General features: G+C 40.7%; 2 protein-coding genes across 2 annotated transcripts in view; one reads left to right on the forward strand and one right to left on the reverse strand.

Moving 5' to 3' along the window:
- Positions 1-18,584, reverse strand: part of LOC140727429 (RNA-binding protein 12-like) — a 219,466-nt gene that overhangs the window by 142,055 nt on the left and 58,827 nt on the right. The window lies entirely within an intron of this gene.
- cibar1 (CBY1 interacting BAR domain containing 1) overlaps positions 1-18,584 on the forward strand; it is a 55,563-nt gene that overhangs the window by 11,880 nt on the left and 25,099 nt on the right. The window contains exons 3-5 of the mRNA XM_073044777.1: positions 7,245-7,313; positions 11,684-11,785; positions 15,937-15,942. Of these exons, the coding sequence (XP_072900878.1) occupies positions 7,245-7,313; positions 11,684-11,785; positions 15,937-15,942 (177 nt within the window). The remainder of the gene's footprint in view (positions 1-7,244; positions 7,314-11,683; positions 11,786-15,936; positions 15,943-18,584) is intronic.

Genomic DNA, 18,584 nt, shown 5'->3' on the forward strand with positions numbered 1-18,584 from the left:
GTTTTATAGAGCTGCATCATTACACCACGACTCTTAAAATCTATCCCTCAACTTATGAAAGCTAACACTCCATAAGCTTTCTTAACTACCCTGTCTACCTGTGAGGCAACTTTCAGGGATCTGTGGACATGTACCCCCAGATCCCTCTGCTCCTCCACACTTCCAAATATCCTGTCATTTACTTTGTACTCTGCCTTGGAGTTTGTCCTTCCAAAGTGTACCACCTCACACTTCTCTGGGTTGAACTCCGTCTGCCACTTCTCAGCCCACTTCTGCATCCTATCAATATCTCTCTGCAATCTTCGACAATCCTCTACACTATCCACAACACCACCAACCTTTGTGTCGTCTGCAAACTTGCCAACCCACCCTTCCATCCCCACATCCAGGTCGTTAATAAAAGTCACAAAAAGTAGAGATCCCAGAACAGATCCTTGTGGGACACCACTAGTCACAACCCTCCAATCTGAATGTACTCCCTCCATCATGACCCTCTGCTTTCTGCAGGCAAGCCAATTCTGAATCCACCTGGCCAAACTTCCCTGGATCCCATGCTTCTGACTTTCTGAATAAGCCTACCGTGTAGAACCTTATCAAACGCCTTACTAAAATCCATGTTGATCACATCCACTGCACTACCCTCATCTATGTGCCTGGTCACCTCCTTAAAGAACTCTATCAGGCTTGTTAGACACGATCTGCCCTTCACAAAGCCATGCTGACTGTCCCTGATCAGACCATGATTCTCTAAATGCCTATAGATTCTGTCTCTTAAGAATCCTTTCCAACAGCTTTCCCACCACAGACATAAGGCTCACTGGTCTATAATTACCTGGACTATCCCTACTACCTTTTTTGAACAAGGGGACAACATTTGCCTCCCTCCAATCCTCCAGTACCATTCCCGTGAACAATGAGGACATAAAGATCCTAGCCAGAGGCTCAGCAATCTCTTCCCTTGCCTTGTGGAGCAGCCTGGGGAATATTCCATCAGACCCCGGGGACTTATCTGTCCTAATGTATTTTAACAACTCCAACACGTCTTCTGCCTTAATATCAACATGCTCCAGAACATCAACCTCACTCATATTGTCCTCACCATCATCAAGTTCCCTCTCATTGGTGAATACCGAAGAGAAGTATTCATTGAGGACCTCGCTCACTTCCACAGCCTCCTGGCACGTCTTCCCACCTTTATCTCTAATTGGTCCTATCTTCACTCCTGTCAACCTTGAAGAATAATTGAACAATGTCTTGCAGTTTTCCTTTACCCTACTCGCCAAGGCCTTCTCATGCCTCCTTCTTGCTCTCCTCAGCCCCTTCTTAAGCTCCTTTCTTGCTACCTTATATTCCTCAATAGACTCATCTGATTCTTGCTCTAAACTTCATGTATGCTGCCTTCTTCTATCTGACTAGATTCTCCACCTCACTTGTCACCCTACCATTCTTTATCTTCCTCACCGAGAAAAATTTATCCCTAACATTCTGCAAGAGATCCCTAAACATTGACCACATGTCCATAGTACATTTCCCTGCAAAAACATCATCCCAATTCACACCCACAAGTTCTAGCCTTGTAGTCTCATAATTTGCCCTTCCCCAATTAAAAATTTTCCTGTCCTCTCTGATTCTGTCCTTTTCCATGATAGTGTTAAAGGTCAGGGAGCGCTGGTCACTGTCCCCCAGATGCTCACCCACTGAGAGATCTGTGACCTGACCCGGCTCGTTACCTAATACTAGATCTAGTGTGGCATTCCCCCTAGTCGGCCTGTCAACATACTGTGACAGGAATCCATCCTGGACGCACTTAACAAACTCTGCCCCGTCTAAACCATTGGAACTAATCAGGTGCCAATCAATATTAGGGAAGTTAAAGTCACCCATGATAACAACCCTGTTATTTTTGCTCCTTTCCAAAATCTGCCTCCCAATCTGCTCCTTGGTATCTCTGCTGCTACTAGGGGGGCCTATAGAATACTCCCAATAGAGTAACTGCTCCCTTCCTGTTCCTGACTTCTACCCATACTGACTCAAAAGAGGATCCTGCTACATTACCCACCCTTTCTATAGCTGTAATAGTATCCCTGACCGGTAATGCCACCCCTCCTCCTCTTTACCCCCCTCTCTATCCCTTTTAAAGCACTGAAATCCAGGAATATTGAGAATCCATTCCTGCCCTGGTGCCAGCCAAGTCTCTGTAATGGCCATTACATCATAATTCCATGTATGTATCCAAGCTCTCAGTTCATCACCTTTGTTCCTGATGCTTCTTGCATTGAAGTACACGCACTTTAGCCCTTCTACCTTACTCCACTTACACCCTTTATTCTGTTTCTCTTTCCTCAAGCCTCCTTATATGTTAGATCTGACTTTACTCCATGCACTATACTTCCAGCTCTCGCGTGACCTTTATCCTCCTCCACCTCACCAGCTGCTCTAACACTCTGGTTCCCCTCCCCCTGCAAATCTAGCTTAAACCCCGCCCCCCCCGGAGCAGCACTAGCAAACCTTCCCGCAAGGATGTTAGTCCCCCTCCAGTTCAGGTGCTACCTGTCCCATCGGAACAGGTCCCACCTTCCCTGGAACAAGGCCTAATTGTCCAGAAACATGAAGCCCTCCCTCCTGCACCAACTCCTTAGCCACGTATTTAGCTGCATTATCTTCCTATTTCTAGCCTTACTAGCACATGGTACTTCTTTTTTTTTGGATTTCCTGCATCTGTAGTCTTATCCGACTCGAATTTTTAATAACTTTACAGGGATTGCTGAAGATCTGTTGTATTACTTAAGTCTGATACCTTGCGCCCTCCATCCCAGTAGTACCCATCCCCATGGTCGCCAATCATGCAATGTGCTGCTGATCACATAATGTTTTGTTCTGTGCCTTACAACAGACTTTTATCAGGGTGATGTTCAAAATCAGCAATAACTAGATTGTTTCATATCATTCTATAAAGTTGACTAGTGAATTCAAAAGTTAAGAAGTTATCTTGCAACTTTATAAAACCCAGTTAGGTGTCTAGAAGCATGGCTGGTTAGTTCCTCACTAACAAGCCAGTGGACTCAGAGGTAAGAAAATCACCTTTCTTGAACTCTGTACACCTAGGATCAATATAACTTGGGTCCCACCAGACCAGAAGAGCCAGGATGTTTCGTTCACCCGCACCCCAATCTGAATGAATACTGTGGTAATATTGCCCGTCAGCAAGAAATAATATTGTACACTGCATACAATTATAAAGTATATTTACAAATTTCACCTTTATCGAACAGTTAGTAGGAAAAAGAAAAAATAAGAGCACAAGTTGGAGCTCAAGGTGTCTAACTTGTGCTCTGAACACCCACAGTCTGTGTGAAAGCACACAACACCTTCTAAATGTCACTCGAAATCAATCTTGAACAAATGGTTTCCCCCAAATCAGTATTGGTCCTTATTCCTTGAAGCCATTCATCTGCACAAAGCAGCTTATACAACAGGGATGGCATCCTCAGCCATCTTCCCTCCTATCCTAGCTCCCGCCAGAAAGACCTCGACCCACCCCAGAGTCCGACACAAAAACCTCTCCAACCAGCGTTCTCTAGAATCTTCTCCCAATTCCACCAACCTGATTGGATGACACTACATTCCTAAGTGTGAACATCACAACCCCTTTAACGATAATGCAAACACTACCAGCAGAACACATTGCTTCTACAGAAAACCGTTAAATGAAACACCCTACAATATTAGCAGTAAAATCTTAACCAGGGCATTATACTTCTCCCCCCCCCAATCATAAATAATCATGTCCTCATGACTTTGAAATTTACCAACTCATTATTAACAACACAATTTTCACAAGAATTTTGTGATGACATGACATCCACTGGTAGTGACATATCTCACTAGGAGGATAGACACAACACTGTTCCCCTGGTGCACCATAGGCCAGTCTATTTATGGGTTTCCTAACTCCTCGAGACCTCCTTTTCCCATCTTTGGCTCCTCCAGCTTCAACCACCCCTTGTAACCTTTCCTGTCTACTAGAGAGTGCCTCCCCCTGTCTATCACTCATATATTCTGCCAGCTCAGGCCTCCGTGCCCCCACCCCCGCTCCATGATTGAACTTAACTCCCTTTAGTTTAATTGGTGCTGCCAAACATCTTCAACCTCTGCTGGTGCTAACTGGCAAGACCTTTCTCAGAAGGGGGTGTCCTCGGTTGCTCTAATAGTCTGGCAAGTACTGTTGGAGTAACCTACATCAGACTTGTCAGTGGGAACCACATCCTGGCGTCCCAACAACTCTTTCTCCATTCCTTGGACAGTCGGGGAAATTTAGGGATTCTTGTCATTCTAGCTACTCCTGCAGAACAGGTTTAGACTGGATGTACCACACAGTTCCACGTTTCTGCTCATCATCCTGCTTAGGAGGAAATTGCACCTTCTCAAAAACAGCTCTGAACACAATGAATGGACAAGATTTTCAAAAAAATTCCATCCTTGCATGCTCCCACGAGCCTTCTCACAACAGCAGTTTTTGTTCCCACAAAAATGGAAGCTCCACCCTTTGTAACTGGGTCCGGGCAGACCAACACTGCTGTGTCAATAGTCTCAGTTATTCCAACATCTGCTTCCGAAAACTCCAGCTTCAACGACAAGTAACCATCGTATGGATACTCAACAGTCCCAAAATCTCAAAGGCACTGAGTGGGCATCAATGGTAAATGTGTTGTAAAAGGACATAATGTAAAGTAATTTGAGACCCTGTGTCAAGTATAGCTCTAGAATAAACATTTTCAATTTATATAGATACATCAGAGCTTGGTCCCACTAAATGCTCAGGAATAGTGGTTTGTACTTGAGTATTTCCCTTGATACGCTAATATGTATCCTCTTCAAAAGGCCAGCCTGTTCCTTTATTGAGTCCCTCTGTCGTTTTACCTCTTCCTGTTGTTTAATTAACCACTGATTTACTTTCTAAAGATTTTCCTGTCCTTCACACTCCTGCTTGAAACATCCATCTTCTCCACAGTTGTAACAGAAAATACCGGTCACTTCCCTAGTCAAGGGACTTTGCTCAGTAGCAGTCCTCAACTTGGTACATCCCACCAGTGGGTCCAGCTTCCTGTTGGCCTTGTCATGCTTGATGGCAGCACCAATTGGTATCATCCAAAACACCTCGGTCCTTGGATCTTTCATGACATCCTGTAAAATCCCGCTTGCTTGGCATCAGGGGTTGACTTTGCCCTGCTGATGGAGGCCTTCCTCTCCTCCCTTGCATTTTCCTCCTCTCTAACTTGTCTGAGTAATTTGGTAAAAGCTGAAGGAGGGTGCATCCTTTGGGTCGCCCGAATACGTAGAGCAATCATGTCGTGACAGCGCGTCCTTCACAACTTGCTCCATCCTCAAGCAATTTCTCTCAGACAGTTGAATGCCCCCTTTGGGCACAAACAGTGCAGCAGCTTCTCCAGTCTTAAAATATCGGCAGACAACCAAGTCTCATATTCTTCTTGCCATCAGGTGTGGGCTTGACCACAGAGAACACTCCCAGCCTAAAATAACTTTGGCTCTCCACTGATATACTTTGGCATTTATCAACCAGTGATGTAATAGCCAAAGCGAACTCAGAATTTAAATCAACCACTGAGGGACTCATTAGACCTTTCACATCAGATAATGCCTTCCCCTCACTCAGCAGAAACAAGAGCAACTTGTCTTAAAGTCTCCGTCCTCAGCTATGGGAAACTCGACTTCCAGTTCAGCACCCTCGCCTATATGCTCCTCGTCTCTAAAAGTATGAACAGCCTATGACCCTGTCTCACCAGGTGCTCCAATCGTACCAGGCAGATCCACTCCCATCACATCCTTGCTAGTCTGGACTAACACAACATCCTTACCAACCAATTGATCAAATTGCCGTTCAGCTTTAATGATTCTTAAAACCCTAATCAACAATTCATCTGGGTTGCGGATATCTATCCCCCTCAGAACACAAGCATTTGTTGTGGGTAATCTCTTTGAATCGCACCTATACTTAATCTCTACAGTGTACATAATAACATACCTTAATTACTTTCCCAGACAATAGTTTAACACAAGCTTAAACACACAAACCACTTAATCAATTCTTAGAGCAATTATACAGTATTTAGTGAATCAAATTGCAGACGATAGCCCCCATGATGAAATCCTTTTACTGGAGACTCCAGGAACACGGCTGGTTACCCCCTCGCTAACAGCAGTAAGAAAACAGAACTCCATACATCTAGGATCGACATGACTGTGTCCCACCAGACCCAAAGAGTGGGAATGTTTCAACCACCCATACCCCAATCTGAGTGAATACTGTGTAAATACGCCCGTCAGCAAGAAATAACAGTTCATACACTGCATACAATTATAAAGAAATTTCAGCTTCATCGAACAGTGAGTAGGAAAGAAAATAAAAAATAAAAAGGGCCCATTACAGTTAACCCAGTTCAAATATACACGTATGTTGGACCTCATCTTGAAGTTGTCTTTAACTCGTGTACTAAACCCATGGTCTGTGTGAAAGCACACACCGCCTTCCAAATGTTGCTTGAAATCCATCTCGAATATACAGGCTTCCTCCTTGAAGCCATTCATCTGCACAAAGCGCCTTGAGCAACAGAAGCTGCATCCTCAGCTATCTTCCCTCCTGTCTTCTCCCAGCTCCCCCCCCCGCCCCCCAATGTCTGTCACATAACCTCCCTGCCAGAGTTCTCTCGATTGGATGATGCTGCATTCCTAAGCATGAACATCACAACCCCTTATCTTTGACAGTAACCCAAACACTATCAGCAGAGGACGTTGCTTCTACAGAAAGACATTATATAACAACATTAGCATTAAAATCTTAAGCAGAGCATTACACAATCATGCTACTTTCTTCATGAACTGGCTAGAAAATTGTTCAATGTATTTTCTGTGAACTGCATTATTTTTAACTCGTAGCTTTTTTTTGGTTTAAGCAGACTTAGCTTTGTTAACCAATGGATATAGGCAACCCAAGAAAAGAATCTGTGGGAGGTACAGCAAAAAGTGCTGTGTGACTATTTTGTTGAATAATTTGAAGCGTCTCACCAGAAGCTTTACAATTAAAGGACTATAACTACCAAGCTGAGTTGGCAACATCCAGCTTGGTTATTTTGATCACTGATCTCGTATATGTGAAATTGCCTCAAAATTTTCCTTCTATTAACTGACTTTTTTAGCAGTTTTCAATTTACTGTTTGGTTGTATAGGTTGAAAGGCTAGAAGCTAAAGTTGTGGAGCCCTTGAAGAAATATGGTTCTATTACCAAGTTGAAAAGGGTAAGTCTTGCTTGCAAAGTAGAACAATCATTATAGCAAAAACAATCAAAAATAAGTTTTTGCAAAGCAAAAAAATTTAAAATATAGCAAAAGCACTTTTTTAATGCTGACTTTTTGGAGCTTTAATGAAAGACTGGTTATGTTAAATTAACAAGTGGTATATACTTATAGTTGTCACTTGCAGAAACATGAAAAAGAAACTTGTAATATTTTCTTTACATTAACTACCCTAGTTCATATACAGAAAATGTTCTGGTTCCTTTTCCTATATCATATCTGACGCACAACCCTTGGTTGGATTTAAAAGATTGTAAAACCTGGCACAAACTTTATTATTTTTCTCATAATTAACATAAAATAGATTGATCTGATATCTGATGGGTGCTTTTGTGATAGTAATGCAGTTACCAGTAGTCTTGCTGAAGGGTCTCGGCCTGAAATGTCAACTGTACTCTTTTCCCTAGATGCCGCCTGGCCTTCTGAGTTCCTCTAGCATTTTGTGTGTGTTGCTCGTATTTTGTAGGACAATGTCATATGGGACTAGGAGGAGGAAAACTCTGATTTTAAGTCTCCGCTACCTTGCGGCCATACCTACCCATGGGAAAGGCTTTGGGAGTAAATCCCAGGGAAGAAATCTGGAGCTAGGGTCCCTAAGGCAGTTTGATGTTGTTTACAACTTCACTGTGACAACACTGGTGCCAAGCTGGATCGGCACTTGCCCTTCCCTTGGACTACATCAGTGACATGGAGAGGGGTAACCAGCTGCATGGGCAACTTCAAATCTTCACGCCCAGGGGCTTGTGCCCTGGAGAGGACACAGTCCACCAGAGGCGCCAGCCCATGATTCTCTGGGATTGATGGCTGCTTGAAAACTGGCTCTTCAGCTCACCAAGCCCACACCATCCATCAACCATGAAATTTTGTACTAATCCAAATCTAGTCCATTTTATTCTCCCAACATTTCCATCCATTTCTCTTGCAATTCTGCCACTCATTTACACATTAGGGGCAATTTACAGCAGTTGTTAACATATCAACCTGTGCATGTTAACACCATGGAAGGAAACCTGAGCACCCAGAAAAACGATCAGCACTGGAACTGTGAAACAACAGCTCTACCAGCTGATCCACTCTGCAGTCCCTTGTAGTATTTATGATTTTGTGATATTGTTACGAACCCCATAACGGGTCACTTACCAGCAAAGATAGAGAGATCCGTTGAAGTCTGATGGTACTATTTTTAACAGTATTTATTGGTAAAAATACACAAAAATAATATCAATGCAAACATACAGATAATATACGTCGTCAATACTAAATCTAAAAGTGCGGGTATAATAATAATCAATAAGAAATAAGCTCTATCGTTGTCTAGGGGATAATGTATTGTCCGATGGAAATATAAAAGTCACTCAGTTCATTCAGGCTGTAGCCTTTGGTTGGAGTCAAGAGAGAGATTTTTTTTAGAAACTTGCCGGCTTTTCCTTTTATGATTTCGATCCTTCCAGAGTTCCGTTGGTGTGGCCTCTCCTTTAGCTAAAGCCGTTCTTCTGTGGCGAGCCCGCCAATTCCCAGGCAAGGGAAAAGGACGCACGCGAGCCCCACCGGCTGTCGCTATAAAACGTTGTCACGGGATTTCTAGCGTTTCTCCTGGTGTGTCTAAAGGGGTTGTTCCCCAGACCCTCTTTTATCCTTACTCACGGGGTCTCAGATGTCAATCAGGTTGGGATGATGCAATCCCTCAACCAGCCCACTCTGGTCGTCCCCTGAGGGGCTTCAATGAATAGTACAGTACTCAATACACAATTCCGTCTCCAAGAGACAATGGCCGTTATCCGTGGCTTTGTCTCTTTGAGGCCAGGACACATTCCAAAACCTTGAGGATTCTCTCTCATTTCCTAGGTCCCAGACCTGAATTAATAGCGATCTTGTGATTCTCAAGAAGGAGGGGGCTACTTTGTACCCTTTGGCCCCTGAGAGTTGTGGCACATTCGTAACAATATAAGTAATTTAATCCTGACTATAGGAGACATAATGGAAAAAATTGCAGATGATAAAATTGATCACGTGGTTGACAGAGAAATATATATGGTTTGACCAGTCAGGCAATATAAAGGCAGATGGAATTTAATCCAAGAAATATGAGAACAATGAAGTTGGGAAGGCAAGAGAATGTGGTGTATCATGAGGAGTAAGGTGGAAGAAAAGGACCTTGAATTGTATGTCCACAGATCATTAAAGGTGTAGATCAATAAGTTGGTTAAAAAAGCACTCGAGTTGCTGCACTTTTTTAGCAGATAGTTATAAGAACAGGAAAGCTAGAACTATGGCTAACACCAGGTGGGCCTTAGCTTAAGTTTAACTTAGTGTTCTGTGCACTAGATTACAAAAAAGATAGAATTTCTATGGAAAGGCAGCTCATCTTCCAAGTTGGCACATTACAGTAAAACCTATTTTCCGAATTCGCAAAATCAGTCATTCTTGTGTTTCCTGGTCTTTAAATAAACTCTCCAGAGAAGAACCTTGACATGTTAATGCGCTGAAAGTGCCTTATAAAGTCAGATTGTTGATAACTGTAAGAAAACCTTGACATGTCAAACTGTTACTTTGAGCTGCATTTAATTTGAAATTTAATCAATTTCTGCAGGAGTATTATCTTTTCAACTTTCAGTCTATCTGCCTTTGAAGAAATATGGTATTATAAATCAATTTGACTGGATCAGCATTGCTGAACTACAGTGAAGTTGTTCTTTCTCGTCAAGTTAAATGAACTTGTATAATCATGTAAAACGTTTTGCATTACTTAATTCTGACACCAGATGGCTCCTTGCTATTACATAATTGACTCCACTCTTCAATATAGTGCGTTAGATTTGAGAAAATTTGTTCTTGTGTAATCAGTAGGCTTGTACAGACCTACTATAGAGTAAGTTTTTGAGAGAATCATCCACCCCTTAGTTATACATGTCAATGTTAAAATGTTGCATGTACTGAAAACCTGAAATACAGCAGAAAATACGGGAAATATTCCGATGATCTGATAACAACAGGATAAACCTTTGGTTGAATTAATGAATATTTTAAGCATTTCTTATGCAACTGTAAAAGCTGCATATCTTAGGAGTGTTAATAATCCAAATTAGGGAATTACTTTGCAAAGCTTCATGACAGTCATTTAAACATAGATTGAAAAGCATGTATAGTTTGTGTTCTTATTTCTACATTGTCGTAAATATTCCTATGAGCATTCATTTTAAATGAGGATTGATAAATGCTGCTAAATACTGAGATCCTGGATAAAAGCCTGCTAGCCTCTGTGAGAAAGCTTAAACCGGGGAGGAACTGAGCAGGACAACAACCCAAAGCAGAGCAACCATGGGGTGGCTTCAAATAAAGAAAATTGATGTCCTTGAGTGACCTATTCAGAGCTCTAACCATAACCCGATTAAACATCTCTGGCAAGACCTCAAGATTGTTATCCACTGCTGCTTCCCAATGAACTTGGCACAGGTTGAGCAATTTTGCAAGGAGTAATGGGTAAATCTTGCTTCATCATGTGCTGGCTCTAACAACTGTGAGAAGTGATTCAACCAAGTACTGAGCAAAGGGGGATGAATACTTTCGAACTGCTGACATTTCAGCTTTTATGCTTTACGATTTTCCCTGTTTTTTGGTGGTTCTACTGTGAAAAAAAAGGAGCACGTGATTCACAAATAAAAATTCTCAGTTAGATTGATCAAGATCCCCAGATATAATAATCATTTATGTGAACAAAGGGTTAGGGGCTGAATACTTTTACATGGTACTGTATACTCTATTGTTCTAATTTCACTCCTATCAGGATCATTAGTAGCAAAATACACAAAATAATGGAGGAAATGTCAAATGTACTCTTTTCCATAGATACTGCCTGGCCTGCTGAGTTCCTTCGGCTTTTTGTGTGTGTTGCAGATTTTCTCTTGTTTTAGATCATTAGTAGCCATGGGATTGAACAATTTAGTTTTAAGTTCAAAGACGATGGAGAATAGATGGATAGGTTAGGGGGAGTATCACCAATTGGCTTAAGCCACTATTGTTGTGATAAACTGTTGAACATTGCCTGCATTTTCTTTTCGGAGGCAAATATCTCTAACTTTGGGTGCTTGTCTTTTATAGGTACTTTTAGTTGTAGAGATAACTGTTTATAATCTGGACTTGGTTAGAGATTGAATGTTTTTTAAATTTGTTTATTTTAGGAACTGATTACAAATGTACACTAATTTGGAAAATGATGTATGGAGTGATTCTATTGTAAACATTACTTGAATTTCAAATATTGTCCAATTTTTCCCAAATTCTCAGTGTGTTAAATATTTTTAATTTTCTAACAGGAAGACCTCAAGATCGCTACAGGTGCTATAAAACGCGAATCAAAGCAAATAGCTCACGTTGAGAAGATGCGTCTGAGGAATCCTTCTGATCGTCAGATTGTTGTATCCTTAATATACCATAATCTTATTTATTTATTTACAGGAGGGTGTCTATACTTGCATAGTCTCCCCTAAATGCCTCAAAAATATTGTGGTGAACTGATGTAATCCTTATGATGAAAGGTACTCCTGCAGTGTTGTATGCAATTCCAGAATTTAGAGCTGGCAATGCTGAAGGAGCAATGATAGAGTTCCAAGTCAGAATAGTATGTAGTTTGGAGTGAAAACTGTAGGCGATGCTAGTGTTGTATCATAGATAACTGGAGTACATTTCAAGAACAGCAATGGTTAACCTGTGGAGGTGCTTTACTTATCAACTGGACGGCTTAACTTGAGATATGTTAAACCTCTCAAATGTTGTATGATATTCGTGAGATACTTCAAAACTTGTTCCTTGTAAATAGTGCTTAGCTCTAGAACATCAAATTGAGTCACTCGCCACAGGATTTCTAACCTCCACCTGTTCATGGAGAGACACAAATCATATGACTTGTGCAGTTTTTTTTTATTGGTTTTCAAGTCTACATCATGAGCAAAGTCAGTTTTTATCATCTCTATTTGCTCTTGGGAAGATGGTAGTCCTTCTTGTGCCTGTTGTTGGGCATGGTGTTCATGGATTTAGACCCATTGATAATGAAGGATTGGTAATAAATTTCCAAGTCAGGATGGTATGCCACTTGGAGGGAAACCTGCTACTGGTGGTTATCCCATAAAATTCCTTCTGAATTCTACCATAAAAGTACATAAAATACATGTTGGGAGGGTACAATGAGACCAAACCAGGCAAGTGATTGCAGTGCACTGTGCAGATGGTACTCACTTACAACTGCTGTATGTTGGTTTAAGTAGGTGGATGTGGTAAAGTCAAGTTAGCAACTTTGTCCTATATGGTGTTGGTCTTTGTGAGAATTGTAGTCCTGCCCATCAGAACAAATAAAAGATATTCTGTTATTGTCCTGACTTGTGCTCTCTAGATGGACAAAAAAATCTTGATATCAGGGACAAGTCACTCACCACAGGATAACTAGCCTTTGCCCTTCTTTTGTCAGCTTGAACCAGTCTGGCCATTCTCCTATGACCTCTCTCATTACCAAGGTGTTTCTTTGCCCACAGAACCACCACTCACTGGATGGTTTTTTTTGTTTCTCGCACCATTCTCTGTAAAATTTGGAGATCGTTGTGCATGAAAATCACAGGAGATCAACAGTTCCTGAGATACTCAAACCACCCCATCTGGCACCAACATCAATTCCACATTCAAAGTCACTTAGATCATATTTGCTCCCCATTTGGTTTGACAACAACTGAACCACTTGACCATGTTTGCATGCTTTTTTGCATCGAGTTGCTGCCAAATGATTGTAGCCATTGAGTGTATATTGCAAACAGCAATGTCCTAGGATTGATTTCTGTGGTATCCCACTGGTCACAGGTTGCCGACGTATAAATGGTCTCACCCCTGTACCTGTATACTGCTTTCTGTTTGTTAGCCAAGTTTCCGTCCATGTTTAGTGTCAATGTAGTGAATATCAAGAATAAGCTGACAGAGTAAGTAGTGTAGTTGGATAAAATTGCAATACTCAAAGGGCATTTGGACAGTTTGATAGGAAAGGCATAGACAAATGGAATTAGCAAAGATAAGCATCACAGTTGGCATGGTTGAGGTGGGTTGGAAGACTCTTTATGTTGTATACAATAATGTGCAAAAGTCTTAAGCACGTTAAAAAATACTGTAAAATGAAGATGCTTTCAAAAATTAAATGAAAAGTTTCTAATTATCAAAAATACTATAAAGAGTAGTAAACAGTAAAAAACTAAATTGAATCAATATTTTGTGTGACCACCCTTTGCCTTTAAACTGCATCAATTTTCTTAGGTACAGCATCGTGCAGTTTTATTAGAAAATCAGCTGGTAGGTTTTAAGCATCTTTGAGAATTTGACATGGTTCTGCAGACTTTGGCCGTCTCACTTGCTTTTGTCTCTCCAGGTAATCCCAGACAGCTTCAGTGGTGTGAAGATCGGGACTCTGGAGGCCATACCATCTTCTTGAATGTAGTTCTGAGTTTGGCCATGTGTTTAGGGTCATTGTCCTACTGCAGAATGAGGTTGGGACCAATCAGATAGTACTATGTGATAGATGAAAATCTGCTTGTACTTCTCAGCATTGAGGATTCCATAAGTTCTGACCATATCACCAAATCCATTTACAGAAATGCATCCCCAAACCTGCAGAAAAGCAACCATGTAGCGCTCTGTAGCTCTTCTATGGACAAACTGCATCCTGTTTGAGCCAAAAATTTCAAATTTTGACTTGTCAGTCCAGGCACATATAGCCATTGTTCAGCATCCCAGTCTGTGTGTTTTTGTGGGTGGGTGATTCTGTAAAAGGGAAAATGCTGATATTATACAGCATCAGTGGAAAGGGACAAAGTTAACATTTCATTTACAGATCTTTCTTCAGAATTTTATAAAAGAGGAAAAAGTGTATATTTTTTAAATTGTAAGAGGATGAGGGAGGGCTGAATCTGACAGGACAAGGTCAGAGTTGTTCGAGGATAAGCTATTTTGATACAGAACAAGCAAGTTACATTAAGGCTGCAAAGTATCCAGCCAGAATATCAACTGTCATGAAAATTGGGAATAATTTAAAAATAACCCAGTTTTAAAAGTCAGGGTAAGGGTAGGAGAGAACGTAAGTTAATGTCTATGAAAAGAGCAAGAGCGAAGTGAGTTCTAAAGCTAGTTAGTGCAAGTTTAGAGATGAAGGTGGGGAAGAATGAACTGAAAATACCAGTTTTAGCATGCCAGTATGTTTCTGATCAATCTTTCATCTCAGTCAAAACACTGCTGCTGATTTCCTGACTTGCATTAGATTCCACATATCCAGCATCCCTATAAAGCTCTCAGGTGAGCAACACTTCCAGCAGAATTTTCATCTTGCTAGTAGTACCTCCATGGATTTCCTTCTCACATTTTTGACATACGCACTTCAACTATACAACGTTCAGATTATTGTACTCTAGTATAGATTTTAATAACCATGCTATTGGTTTCACACCTTCCCTATTTATGCCCCCAAAACACTGAAACTTTCTTCTTGAATCTCTCTGCCCTTTGATCTCTCTTTTTGGACCTTCCTCAGATTTTTTTTTGTCATGTACATCAGTGTTAGCAATGGCTGCATTCTAGTCAAATTAACAGACTAGTAATTGAAAATTCTGGACTAAATATCTTAAAATCTGAGTTTTGCTTTCACAGATTAGCTGGTGAATTTAAAAGTTACTTCATATAATCCACATTCAAAATAGCTGGTGATAATAACCATAAAATCTTAAAATTGTCATAAAAATTAATATGATTCTTTGGTATATTCAAGGAAAGAAAATAATCTGACATAATCACAGGATCATACCTCAGACGCATCCAGTTATCTGTTTGATAAAATAGATTGGTGTGTGATAGGGGTAAAAACATACAAGTGGTGCTTCAGCCATTATTTTCTTGGCATCACATAATCAGTATCTACTAGCCTTCTGGAGTATCCTGACCACAAGGATTGCAGCAGATCAAAAGGGTGCCTGCAACTACTTTCAATGTACCACTTAGAGATGGGAATCCCAAGAGAAAAGTAAAGATAATATTTTCTAATTAAGGATCAAAATCAAATTACATTGGTTAATCATTTTGTGAAGAGATTTTAAATGTGTGTTATAAAGGCACAATATCAGTGCAAGTTTATATTTTATATTTTAACTGTGGGGACTCCCTAGCAGTACAACAGGACATGGTACTTGCCTTTTCTACCTTCATGCAACTAGTGCGATCTTTTGAAGATCTTGGTTGCAGCTAAGGCTTGTAGTAGGAATCTTGTAGCAATCTTTATGCTCCTTAAAGGGTTTATGCTGCTGCTTTTGATTTTGCAGTGACATCACAGCTGTAGCCAGTCAAAATTTCTTGTACTCATTATTGGACTTTCTTTTGTTAACAAGAACCCATTATTAACACAGTGCACAAAAACTATTGAGCTAAGAAAATGTATTGTGGTTTCAGATGTAAAGGGAATGAGCAGCAATCCACAGGAACTCTTTGATATTTAATATTGATGTATTTAAAAACAGTTATTAAGGCATTTGAATCCTTGACAATGAAACAGACACAGGTTCGTAATTGAATTTCAACTGCAGTTCCTGGGAATTTTATTTGTAAGGCTGAGTAATTATAAACACTTGAAAATTTCTGAACAATATTATGTAGATAGCAGCAAATCCAACCAGAAATCTTTATTTGAAGAAGAAATTTACTTTATGAAGCAAAGAAGAAATAAACAGCACAGTGAACTATAACATTATACTTTTACTTGCATGTCCAAGATATCATTCCAGGTCATACTGAAGATCATATGTAATGACCAGAGCAACCTGCAGATGTGGACTTTTCTTTTTCGGAAAATAGGCCTAAGAGTAGAATTAGGCCATTTGGCCCATTTCTGCCATTCAATCATTCAATCCCATTCTCCTGCCCCATAACCTTTTAATATCCTTATTAACCAAAAGCCTATCAACCTTTGTTTTAAATATACCCAATGACTTAGCCTCCACAGCCAAATGGCCTTCTATTCTGAGGCTGTGCTCTCTGGTCCTAGACTCTCCTGCAATTGGAAATATCCTCTGCATGTCCACTTTATCTAGGCTTTTCAATATTTGGTAGGTTTCAATGAGATTTCTCCCTCCCATTCTTCTAAACTCAAGAGTGTAGACCTGGAGCAATCAAATGCTCCTCATACATTTAACCCTTTCATTCCAGGGACCATTCTCATGAACATCCTCTGGACCCTCTCTAATGCCAGTAAATCCTTTCTTAGATAAAGGTCCCAAACTCCTTACAACACTCTACATGTAGTCTGACCAATGCCAAATAAAACCTTGGCATTATATCCTTTTATTTTCTCAAAATGAATGCTAACATTTCATTTGCCTTCCTCACTACTGACTCAATCTGCAAGTTAACCTTTAGGGAATCCTGCACAAGGACTCCCAAGTCTTTTTGCACTTCCAATTTCTGAATTCACTTGCTGTTTAGAAAATAGCCTACGCCTTTATTCCTTCTACCAAAGTGCATGACCATACACTTCCCTACACTATATTCCATCTGCCAATTCTTCACTCCTAATCTATCAAAGTCCTTCTGCAGATTTCCTGCTTCCACAACACTACCTGCTGCATCAAATATCTTTGTATGACCTGCAAACTTGGCCACAAAGCCTTCAATTCCATCACCCAGATCATTAACAAATAATATGAAAAGTAGCAGTCCCAGCACAGACCTTTGCAGAACACCACTAGTCACTGGCAGCCAACCAGAATAGGTCTCCTTTATTCCCACTCTTTGTCTTCTGCCAGTCAGCCAATTTTCTGTCCATTCTAGATTCTTTCCTGTGATACCATAGGTTCGTGTTTAGCAGCCTCATGTGTGGTACTTTGTCAAAGGCTTTTTGAAAATGCAGGTAAACAACATCCATTGACTCTCCTTTGTCTACCCTGCCTGTTATTCCCTCAAAGAATTCCAACAGATGTGTCAGGGAAGATTTCCCTCAAAGGAAACCATGTTGACCTCAGCCTAGTTCATCATGTGTCTCCAAATACTCAAAACCTCATCTTTAATAATAGACTCGTAATATTTTCCCAACCACTGAAGTCAAGCTAACTGGCCTATAATTTCCCTTCTTTTGCTTCGTTCCCTTCTTAAAAAGTAGAGTGACATTTGCAATTTTCCTGTCCTCCAGGATCATTCCTGAATTTATTGATTTTTGGAAGATCACTACCAATGCCTCCACAATCTCTTCAGATATTTATTTGAGAACACTAGGGTGTAGTTCATCTGTTCCAAATGACTTATCTACTTTCAGTCCTTTTAACTTCCCAAACACCATTTTTTTGCAACTACACTCACTTCCCCCGATTCTCTTTAATTACTGACATTCTGCTGGTGTCTTCCATAGTAAAGACTGATGTAAAATACTTATTTAGTTTGACCATCATTTCCTTTACCCCCCCCCCCCCATTACTACCTCTCCAGCAGCATTTTCCAGTGGTCTGATGTCCACTCTTGACTGTTTTAGTCTTTATGTATCTCAAGTCAAGTCAAGCTTATTGTCATTTAGCTGTATACATGTACACTGTCAAATAAGACAGCGTTTCTCTGGACCAGGGTGTAAAGCACAGTAATACACAATAACTTAGGAAAGTAAGAATTGTATCTGCAAATGAATTATGCATAGATAAACAAAGTAAAGTGCATTAATTAAATATTGTAGGTTACAGCACAAATTAACTGCTGACACTTCAGATGTGATGTGGCAGGGAGTTTAGAAGCCGAATAGTCTGAAGGAAGAGGTGTTTCCCATCTTGACCTTTCTTGTCTTTATGTATTGAAGTCTCCTGGCTGATGGTAGAATATCAAAGAGGATGCTGGATGAATGGGTGAGATCTTTAGCTTTTATGCTCTCACTTCCCTTGCCAGTCATGATAGCATCATCCTCCCTTTAGAATGCTTCTTGCTCTTTGAGATACTTAGGGCCCTGTATGTGCAGTGCTCTTGATAAATGTCCCCGATGGATGGTAGGAAAACCCCTATGATCCTCTTGGCCATTCTCACTGCCCTTTATCCGATGCACTGCTGTTCCTATCCCAGATGGGGATGCAGGTTGTCAGGACACTCTCAGTGGTGTTTCTGTAAGATACAGTTAAGGTTGGGGGGAGGGCTCGCTTGCCTCAGTCTCCTCAGGAAGTGGAGGTACTGCAG

Source organism: Hemitrygon akajei, chromosome 1 (assembly GCF_048418815.1).
Source record: "Hemitrygon akajei chromosome 1, sHemAka1.3, whole genome shotgun sequence".
In the NCBI taxonomy this organism is placed as follows: Eukaryota; Metazoa; Chordata; class Chondrichthyes; order Myliobatiformes; family Dasyatidae; genus Hemitrygon; species Hemitrygon akajei.